Source organism: Medicago sativa, chromosome 5, assembly GCF_051527215.1.
Source record: "Medicago sativa cultivar Bolivia chromosome 5, Bolivia_mono, whole genome shotgun sequence".
In the NCBI taxonomy this organism is placed as follows: Eukaryota; Viridiplantae; Streptophyta; class Magnoliopsida; order Fabales; family Fabaceae; genus Medicago; species Medicago sativa.
Window position 1 is genome coordinate 59,357,826 of NC_140753.1, and position 11,141 is coordinate 59,368,966.

Here is an 11,141-nt window from a genome sequence, read left to right on the forward strand (position 1 = left end):
ATTATCAAACAACTCCACTTTAATCATACAAGTTTATACACAATAATTAAACCTTTCCCTTAGCAGTTTAATCTTACCAAACAGAACTTAAACTCAGTTATATCATCTATGATCTCTCTAAGAGTACTGCAACTAAGTCTTACAAAAGGATTCACTTTGTCATCGTTGAGTTCAATATGAAGTAGCTGAAACTTTCCAAACCAAAAGGTTGTATTATCCATGAGGTTTTCTTTGGTGTATATCGGTATCTCCTCACACAATTACAAAGATTAATTATAATTACAAATATCTCAGCTCCAGAAACTCTATATTGCATTGCAGTAAACTAGGACAGGAAAAGGATATAGTGCAAATGAAATTATGTGTCACAAGTATTTAATTTTGTCACGTTTCATCCAAATGTGCTATACATTAAATTCTACTTCTTTAACACTCTTGCAATTGATTTCCAATATAACATCACTAAAGGATAGACCAAATTGACATCTGTGAACTAAAAAAGTGCTATAAATAGCTGAATCGAACACAAGAAATTCTAACTTAACAACCTTAGAAAAACTACTCCACTATTTTCTCTTTTGATAGAACAAAAACCCTATTATAATGTTAACATGTCAACCAGTGAGTTCTACCATCTATCCTGCTCGTGTAACTTAATGAGTACATACTAAATTAACTGTACAGGATCTTAAACAGTGATTCATACTTGACCGACAGCCTTGAGGTAAGATGGAAACCTTTCTGGTGAAACTCTTCAACCTGCTTGCACCTTAGAGGCTTAGAGCAATTACCGACAATAATTAATTCACAATAATATACCGGGTTCACTTCCATGAGGAAAACACTAAATTCTCCGTTTTCCACGTCTTCTACCACTACCATCTATATCAACTAGCATTGATGATGGAACGGGTGCTTGTGCTGGCAGGCCAATAGATTCTGGAATATCAAGATTATTAACTCCCATGCTTGGGCCTGCCATTGCACGCTTGATTTCCAACTCATGTAATTGTGGAACTTCAAATCTTACTCTCTCAATCTGTTAATCAAAATGATGAACCAAAATATAATTAACAAAAAATCTAAATACAGAGAATCAGAGATAGTGCTGCTTTGTCAAGACGAGCTTACTATTTCAATATGATAAATGGACGCTTGTGCATCAGCCAGCCTCTTATGCAGGTCTTCAGATTTTTTTGTCTGATAATCAGCATTGTCCATTTCGTTTCCTCTTTCTCCTAATTCTTTATATAAAGCTGCAAGAACCAATAAGTATATTCAGACAAAAAAAAAAATATTTTTACAATAATGAAATGAAGAAAACACATCCCCATCCCTGCTCGTCTATCAAAGTTGCCACTATCTGACAGCTAATGTGTCAGCCAATTACCGAGTTAGTCCCCTGTATAAATACTTGCCCAATGGTTTGAATCAAAGTTGAACATGATTCTATGAAAACTCATTAAATCTCCATAGAATCAAATCGAAGAAGATTGTAAGATCGAGCGGGCTTATGAATTGAATAGCGATTTTAACTACCATGGCGACACTGAAGTTAATGTTTTCTGCGCCACTTAGCCTTATCATTCAACTTGCATTTTAGGTTTTTAAACAAAAAAACTTGGCCCTTAGATTGATGGTTTGAATATGGCAGGTCCGACCAATTGATAAAACACTACAAATAAAAGAGTGATAAATGCATTCCAGCAAATGAGCCATATCAGCTCTTTACAAAGAGAAGACTCAGCATATCTACAGGATCCTTGAGAAAGTATTTTCTTCTCACAGATCAACACATAAAAATTTGCCTCACCACTTTCTCTCTCCACTATTATCCATGACAAAATTTCACATATCAACAACAAAATGGATTACTTTGTGAACAAGATTGAATCAGGGTTGACCTAATCACAGAAGAAAGTGCCTTTACATCTGTAAACCTCTTGCAGATCATTTGGACAAATAAAACCGATAAAGAATCTGGCCTAGAATACCATGCAGAGTAATACTCATACAATCAAAAGATTTCTGTAGAATGAGACAATCAGTCCATGCAGTTCAGAGATAAAAGACACCCGACTTTACCTACCAGGCACTTTTAAACAACATTTATCAACAAACCAGAACAGAGAAAACTGCAAGAAATGAAAGACACGGTGGAAGCTATCTAAATACAGACAAAAAATAAAATAGTGTGATCTATTTCCCAAACTATAACTTGGGCACATTTAAAAGTAATAAAAATGATGCTACGAGAAAGAAAAAAAAACTATTAAGAAAAGTACCTGTCAAAACAGTCAGCACCCAGACTTGAGAAGGAACATCACAAAGCTTCTTTGCCAAGGTCAAAGACGATCTCAAAATCTCCCTGGCTTGTACAGTGTCACGCAATACAATGGCCAAACTGCCAAGGGTTGTTAAATATTGGGAAATAAGCTGAAGGTTCCCCAAATAAGTATGTGTCAGCTGCAATCCCTTCGCCAAGCGAATTCTGCAAAAAAATTACAACTTAGAGGAAAGAAGAAGAAATAGAAACATCAAGCTAAGGCATAGAAACTATTGTTATTGTTTGTGTCCATGTAATGTTATTAATTGAACCATTGAAATAAAAGAATCAAGGGTCAATAGTTAGACTGGGGATCTTATATATATATGAAGTTTATCAATCAATAATTGTAGGTAAAGTATATTTATCAATAATAAACATAAGAATTAAAAACATTGTTTTTGTTAAAAAAATAAATAAGAACATTGTGATTACATGCACTGTATAGCACGTTAGGGGCAAACAAATTGGTGCACTTGTTGTTTGGTGAAATGGAAAGGAGAAATAAATTCAGCCAGTTTAAATGATTTGACTGGTTCAGAGCCAGATTTAGAATTTGACTGGGCTATTGAGTTTTCAACTGAAACAATTTTGATATGAGTATTCACTGGACCGGATATGATGCCAGTTCAATAGTTTTCTGGTGAACTAGACAGTCTGGTCTGATTTCCAGTCTTCTTCACTCAGACACGTACAAATTCAAATAATCATGAGATACTGAGGACTGTGTGGTAAATATTTTATAAAAAAACAGATGTTCTCTGATCTTTAATTGCATTTGCAGACATAAACTAATCATTAATTTTTGCTTATTAATTCCAGGAAAAAAACATGCTTATATTTTTAAAAATTAAAATAACTACATCTGTCAGAAAGCTTTAGATGATAAGCTATTTTGAACACAAAATAATCTAAACCAAAATAAGTTATTTTGAACAAATTGAAAAATGATAGTTGCGGTGCAGACAAAGCAGAAACATGTCAATGTTATAGTTTGTATTTGCAGATAAAATCAACCAAAGTCTTGGAGAAATCTTCTGCATGGATTTAAAACATTTATATTAAATAGTTATAGAAAGTAGAAACATTGGCCATACAAACAAGACTATAAATTGGAGACTCAGACCCAGACAGAAAACCCTAATCGAATTTGAACAAAAATTACACGAAAAACTACCTTGCTTCTTGTAGATCTTGTTGCTTCATCAATAAAAGTCCGTAGGCAAAGAGAACACCAGTTTTCTCTCTAACCCCTACAAAAGAATCCATTACTTCATAAACTGGCCCAATCAAATCAAGTGCCTGCAGGCAAAGTGGCAAACTATGTTTTGGTTAATAAAAAAATAAATAAATAATGCCTATGGGATCCACCTGCGTTAGAAAAAGTAAGTAGCGCCAATTAAATTAGAGGTACAACTAAACCTGTGAATTAGATTCAGCATCACCAATGCAGATATAAGAAACAGCTGCATAAACTTGGCACATAGCTTGCATTGATTTGCTGTCCGTGAGCTACACAAAAATATGAAGTTATTTATGGATGACCATCCCCATCAACAGTTCATATCATTATCTAAAAAAAAAATTTAGTGTGATCTTAAGTAAGCTAGAGGCTAAAGCAGCATATGAAATGTATCACAATTGAAAAAACTGAAAAGACTACATCTTGATCACTACAAAATATCACATATATGTTATAGATATATCCTATATATACCTTTACTGCTTCAATATAATGAAAGACGGCTTCGTTATAACAGCCAACAGAATGAGCATATTGGCCTCTTAGCATCTCAATGATGCATTCACATGGCTGTAATATAGTCGGAAACCGCATGAACCAATTTTTCATCTGAACCAAAGCCTGAAATTTGCACAGAATGCCATTAATCAATTTCAGATCTGAAATATAACAGGATGCAAATTCACAGCCGATTTTTCAAATCCACTATGCTAAACAATTTTATATCTATAACAAAGCCTGAAAATTTTCACAGAATGTCATTAATTATTTCAAATTTGAAGTATAACAGGATGCAAATTCACTGCCAACTTTTCAAATCAACTAAAATAGTACAAAAAAAATATCACCAGAAGCAAAGCCACCTAATAAGGTGGATATTAAATGAGATTTGAAGTTTAACAGAATAAAATGCAAGCTATCACATCTTCTCAATCCCACCCTCATTCTTAAATGACGGTCATGAGAGAATGGCATAGCAATTTTGAGCCAAAATGCCACTTTAAAGCCATGTTGGGGTGGCTTTTACATGTAAGTCGCTATTTCCATGACGGCAGAAAAAGCACTAAATCAACATAAAAAAGAAAATAAAGATGGGCAAAACAAATCCAAACTGTTTTAAATGCTAAAAACCTATTTTACATTCAACTCACTGAATGTTTTAGCCATCTATCACTTGCGCTTCTCTGTTGCCTCTCACCCACACATCTCTATCATCTCTCAATTGCCCATCTTTGGTGAACAGCACTTCTCCAGTGCGTAGCCTATCGCCAATGACTTCAGTTTTCTCAAGTATATCATTGTTACAAGCAAACCATGTTTTGTTTTCCTCCTTTTCTATTATGTATTTTTCCATATTTTCTAAGTTCCACCATTCCTTTCTTGTCCTATTATTCTGCTATGCATATCTCTCTCTTTTACTGTCTATCTCTCTCTATTTCTTTCACACTGTTTCTCTGTTCGTAAATTGTGAGTTTCTCAGTCTATGTTCTGCAAAAAGAATATTATCCTTGTCCTACTTCTTGTATTTGTTGTTGAGTTTCTTCTATTATAGGATTTTTTTTTTTGTCTTCTTGTTTAAAGGGCTTCTATTTTTCCTACTTGTGTTTTTAAATGTGTTCTTCAACATTTTTAGTATACTTTGTGAGTTTTTTTTCCTGTCATCATGAACCACAATAAGGCCTTCCCGGACCCTGCATATGCGGGAGCTTTAGTGCACCGGGTTGCCCTTTTATGAACCACAATAAACCGTTAATAGCATTGCTCGTCCTTAGGGCTCACACAATATACAACAGGAACCCAAATATATAAACACAACAGGGACATAACCAACCTGCTGCGCTTCAGCGTATTCTGCTCGTGTGAGCTCTATGGCCACTTTGTTTTCAAGAAACTGAATTAGAAGCATTAAGTATACTCCAGCCATATAGATAGAAGAGTGTTGCAAGTCCACTTCTGCTAAATAAGAAAGTTCAACAAGGTTTCATATGAATTGTTGTTTGCATGAAAGCATAAAAATCTTGTAGGTAAGAATAATGAATATCACCTCTGACACCATCAGTAATTCCAAGCTTCAATAACTCATCTGCAAGAAAGAAAAATTATTTCCATAAGGAAAATGAGTCTAAAGCGGCAAGAACTACTCGGTCTCCACAGCAATGCACAACAGCAATGAATAATAAGGAAATCCATTTGCGCAAATAACAGAAACAAATCAACTCATTGATGACGCTTTCAGAAAGAATATTCCAAATGAGTTATGCTTCTGATCAAATGATGTTTCAAAAATGCTTTTAACATTAAATCCTAGAAACCAACAGAAAAGACATTCCACGGCTGTGGTTGGACATAAAGAATATCTGGCAAGTAGTAACGATGATAGGCAGTGAAAGTGCAAGTAAAAAGGTATAACTCGGACAACATAAAAATTCATCAGCGACTAATTTGGACAGCATATTAATACATACTCCCTCCGGTCCTAAATATAAGAGAAGATTCTTTTTTTAGGTTCATTGAATAAATGATGTATTTAGTTTACATTATAGTCCAAATACATTGATTATTCAATGAACCTAAAAAAAGATTCTTCTCTTATATTAAGGACCGGAGGGAGTATTTGATTCATATATCATAGCCATTTTTTATTTTCGATCCAAAATTAGCCCTTGTATTTGCAGTGTAATGATATATGCCACAAGCAATAAATCAATCCAAAGCCAAAAGAAGTAAAATTTATGCAAACACAAATAGCAAAAATAGTTGCTGAACAACCTTGAATTATACGCATCCCCGACTGTATGCGCTTTCCACACTCCTTAAAAAGTCCTTTTGGGCGCCCAAATACAACAGTTATCAGATCAACTAGAGCATAGATAGCACTTTTAGGAAGCCATTCCCCATCAATAGGAGGTGGTGCTAACTGAAGCTTATCTCCTAGTGTCCTTCTGCCATTCCCAAAATATACTGGTTCAAGAGAGTCCCTCCCAATTGAACTGAACCCATTCATGTTTCTCAGCTGTTCTTGAATCATTGCTTGCTTTTCAGACAACGCTGCCCTTTCCCTGTAGTGAAGATCAGACCTGGAAAGACTTTGATCTAAGACACTGAGCTCCTTCACTAGCTCTTGCATATGTTGTGTTTGCCTCTTTTCAGCCCTCACAGCAGCATCCAGATTGTCAACATGGGGTGCAGCATTCTTGTAATCACATACCCGCGTACGATAGAATATGTGCAGTAATTCATTATAAAAGAGCAAGCCAGGGCATTGTTGTCTCTGAGGATTGTGTGGAAGCAAAGAGGGTAAGTGTTAGATTAAGTTAAAAAAGGACTCGTGGAAGAGTTCAGTTGCAAACATGCACATGTCTGTGGGTGTATAGTGTCTACACAGAAAAGCAAGAAGCTAAAGAACATTGGCACTCACTTTATCTGGCTGAATTGACTCCCAAATCTCATTGCATTTATTAACAGCTTGCTCAACCAAATTATCATCATCCCATTGCATGAGGTGGGCATGCAATAATGAAGTGGCAAAGAACATCTGGTCCATTATGATAACACAAGGAATTACAGACAGTCAGATGGCATTATTATAGCAAACTAAAAGCACAATTGGAGTACCCTTTAATTCAGCAAACTAGAGCGTTGCACACATGCAATGCAACATGTGTGAAAAGAAGTAAAATTGTCATAATAGAAGCTGGTATAAAAGATGAAAGTGATGACTTAAGAATAAGGGAAGGAAAAAAGGAGTTTATTCGTTTAAAATTTTCAATTTAGTTTTAATTGTATTTAAGTTATAACAATTAAAAAAAGTATTAAAAAGGTTATTTTAGGGCTTTGGTATTTTAAGGACAAAGCTTCCAGAAGGTTCTACCTATTAGTTGTAAGAATTAAGTAAACTAATGAATCGGATGCAAAGAGCAAAGAAGGGATCAAAGGAGATGTCTTTTCCTGTAACCTTTCACTACTAACCTGCAACTCTGGGTAGCGTACTTCAGTAGCACAGGCATATCCACATTCTAAGGCGGAGATTGAACCCCGGTAGTCTCCTTCAATTGACAAAGCATTTGCAAGCTGTGAGTTGAAGTTGCAAGACCACAACTTTGTTGAAATCCTTCAATAAAATAAACAAAAAACTATGAACATGCAATAATGCAGTCAATTTGGCAATAATTTATAAACATATGTGAAAAGAGTATGTGATAAATAATTTACTATTCCAGACCCAGAATTTATGAATTAAAAAAAAAAAAATTAAGCTTTCCAGTTGTTCATCATATATTGAACACCTTTGACATATATATTATCAGACATGAATACCCATGTGGAAAAAGTAAAAGGTGATTTTCAAGCTGAAAATGTATGTATAGCTGTATAGGTATACAATTACTATTGAGTTCAGATATTTAGTATGAAACAAATGATATGAATGTGTGAAAAGAGGGACAAGCATACATAATAGGGGATATGGAAAGAAAAAACATCAGACATTTCCTTTATAATTTACACTCTGGTGTAAAAGTTACAATTTGTGAATTTCCATTTATACTAACCAGCATTTTCCATAAATATTTGGTATTTACCATATACATGCTACAGCTACTGTCTTAACACACAAACACTCTCAAGTTAAATAAAAACATATAAATATACGCACCAAGCTTGTCATAATTTATGGAAGGAGCATACAACTATTATTAACTATCTATAGCTCTACTGTGATAGCAAACCTCAGTTAAAAGTATGGCAGTAACAGTTAGTTAACTAGAGAGGCAGGGAGGGAGGCAGAGAGAGGGGAGAGTGAATGTTAGGAAGGAACTATTTTTATTTGAAATAGCCAATCTTAGTATTTTTCTCCTTCACCAGAGTTTGAACTCAGGTCCTCCAATTCCTTAAACCCTTAGCTCAAACCAGTTGAGCTACCCATCCCTCTCGGAGTAACTAATTATAACAAGTTCTTTTAGACTTGGAGGAGGATCTTCTGTATCCCTATAGTTCGGTACTGTTTTTTAACATCTGTTTCAGATATTGCTTCTGATCATTGACGCTACAGTTTTTACCCCAATTCTTATTTGATGTACTATCTAGTCTGTTTGATTTAGATTCCAATGGAACCAAACAGAAATAAATAAATAAACTTCCCAATGCACTTTTTATAAAAGCAACAATATGTTAGCTTTGTTCAAAAGCCCGTTTAACCCCCCCCAAAAGCTAAACCAGACATGCTAATATGTTCTAAAATTGTCCAAAATAGCAAGCAAATCATAATTATATATATTCATTCAAATAAGGCTAAGAAGCCCTTTTGTACACAACCTACAAAGCTATTGTCCGCAAATGAGGATTGATCAATCCAATAACTAAGAAAGCAAGATATAACAAAAACCAAAAAACAAAACTCATTGCTAATCAAGATTTTAGCCTGTGGTTGCAACCGCAATACTTGTTATTATTTGTGATTGTAGAGACATGAAAAATTTGATACAACAACACAAATTGTGGTTGCCAAGTTTTTCATAAAACCCTCTTATTGTTGAAAAAGGATGGTATTCCATTCAAGGTTTTAAAAAAATGTTTGCGACCCTTGTCACGACATCATGATTTTTGGTCTCTGCGACCGCAATTTGACTGCCACTAAGACTGTATCAACCACATTTGATTGCAATTCTGCGCAATATCTAAGATCACAACAAGATGGAGACCTATCGGGGTTTTAGAAAATGACCAAAACCGCTATCTAGGCCGCTGCATAACAATTTTTTGCTAGGTAACTAATTATAAAAAAGGGCGTCTTTGAGCAAGGTTTTAAATCAAGATGTCATCACATTTCTTTGTATTATTTACAACTGCAAAAATATCAAAAACCTTCATATCACAGTCGAAATTGCAGTTACGAATCTTTTCTTAAAAACCCTACTGTTGAACAAAGCACAAATTCCATTCCATAGTTTTAAAAAATGGTTCACAGCTGCAATTTCACCACGACTGAAACTGTATTAACCACTATTGGACAATGACTTTTCACTTCACAATATCTAGAATTACACACAACAACAATATGTATTTTTCAAACAGCAAATGTTAATATTTGGTCCCTGACAATTTTCTCGCGGCCCAATTAACTCCCTGATACAAAATAATACCAAACTAACCCTTGGCATTTTCAAATTGGGGACAAATTAGTCCGTCTGTTATAATGAGCCGGGGACTAATTTGCCTTCAGTGTAAAAATGTTAGCGACTAATTTCGCTATTATTTTTGTAAGAGACTAAATCGATCGCCAAAAAAATTGTGTCTTTACTCAAACAATTGTTAACATTATGCTGGGAGTGAGGATCCAGATCTAACCCTCGACTTCCTTATCACGCAACGACGATATAAAATCTTGATTCCTAAATACTAAAAGATGAAAAGCAGCAAAGAAAACATACTCATTATTTCCATTTCCAGAAGAAGCAGCAAGATCAAGACCCTTAAACAAAACCTGTTTCTGAGGTTGAATAGCTCCAACAAGATGATAACACTGACTCAACAAACTATAAGCTCTACACTTCAACTCAAAACAAGACGGTATAGCCTTCAACAACAATTGCTACAACAAAAAAAACAAAAACCCATAAATTAAACAAACAAATTGGAACAAAGGGGTTAAGGAAGATGATACTAACACAACGTTCGAGGTGAGATTTAGCGTGATTAGCGTTATGGGAATGATGAAGAAGAATTGTGGCGATACGAAGACGAGTTTTGACTTCAACGATTGGGAAGAAGGAAACTTGGCTTTGACATATTGCTTCTAGACATTTTACTGCCTTTGCTATTTCTCCTCGGTTTTCATGATGGTCTGCTAACCCCCATAGTCCTTCTGCTATTGCTTCCATTCTTGTTTCTTTCTTTCTTAGATTCTTTGTTTTTGTTTTCTGATTATGTTTTTTTTTATTTTGTTTGAAACAAGGTAATGGAGTCAATGGGGAAGGGAAAGAAAAATCACACATTTTTAAGTTGTAGTTAATCCAAACATTGATTTGAGATGAGACGGTTCATATTTTTAAATTGAGTGAATTTAATAAAATGAGCTCAGTCGTTGATCGATGATTAATACTATCTTGTTGAAAGTGTAATAAATCAAATTAATCTTTAATTATTTTTTTGGAAGGAAATCAATCTTTAATTAAGTTGGTTTTGAGAAATATATCATTCATGTTCTATCTTTTTTTAATACTTTATTGTACTTTTGATATCTTGGTTTTTCAATTGTGAGATTTTGAATCCCTTAATTAATTAAAGTTATTTTGGCCTCTCTTGATTTACCCTCGTTTTGATTTCATAACCACACACATTCTACTAAATTATTTAGTTTAAATGCAGTTTTACCCCACTATTTTGGCTTAATTTGAATTTTATCCCCTCAATTTTAAAACTCAGAATTTTACTCCCATATTTTTTATTTTTCAGGATTTTTGCCCCTTTTTCCACATTTGAATTCATTTTCGCTGATGTGGCAGTGCTGACGTGGATTATATTATAAATATTATTTTATTATGAAGAAATTGAGCGAAACCAGAAAATAGTATA

At 34.3% G+C, this 11,141-nt stretch overlaps 1 protein-coding gene across 1 annotated transcript; it reads right to left on the minus strand.

The window, feature by feature from the left end:
* Positions 1-346: 346 nt before the first annotated feature.
* On the minus strand, positions 347-10,494 carry LOC146923571 (Tetratricopeptide repeat (TPR)-like superfamily protein). The gene is made up of 13 exons (XM_085708727.1): positions 10,235-10,494; positions 9,998-10,158; positions 7,539-7,680; positions 6,988-7,104; positions 6,339-6,840; positions 5,614-5,652; positions 5,401-5,522; positions 4,044-4,190; positions 3,749-3,838; positions 3,504-3,628; positions 2,286-2,491; positions 1,132-1,256; positions 347-1,039 (listed from the first exon to the last, which is right to left on the minus strand). Exons 1-13 carry the CDS (start codon positions 10,445-10,447, stop codon positions 845-847), a joined length of 2,184 nt encoding a protein of 727 aa, XP_085564853.1. The 5' UTR covers positions 10,448-10,494; the 3' UTR covers positions 347-844.
* Positions 10,495-11,141: the final 647 nt, after the last annotated feature.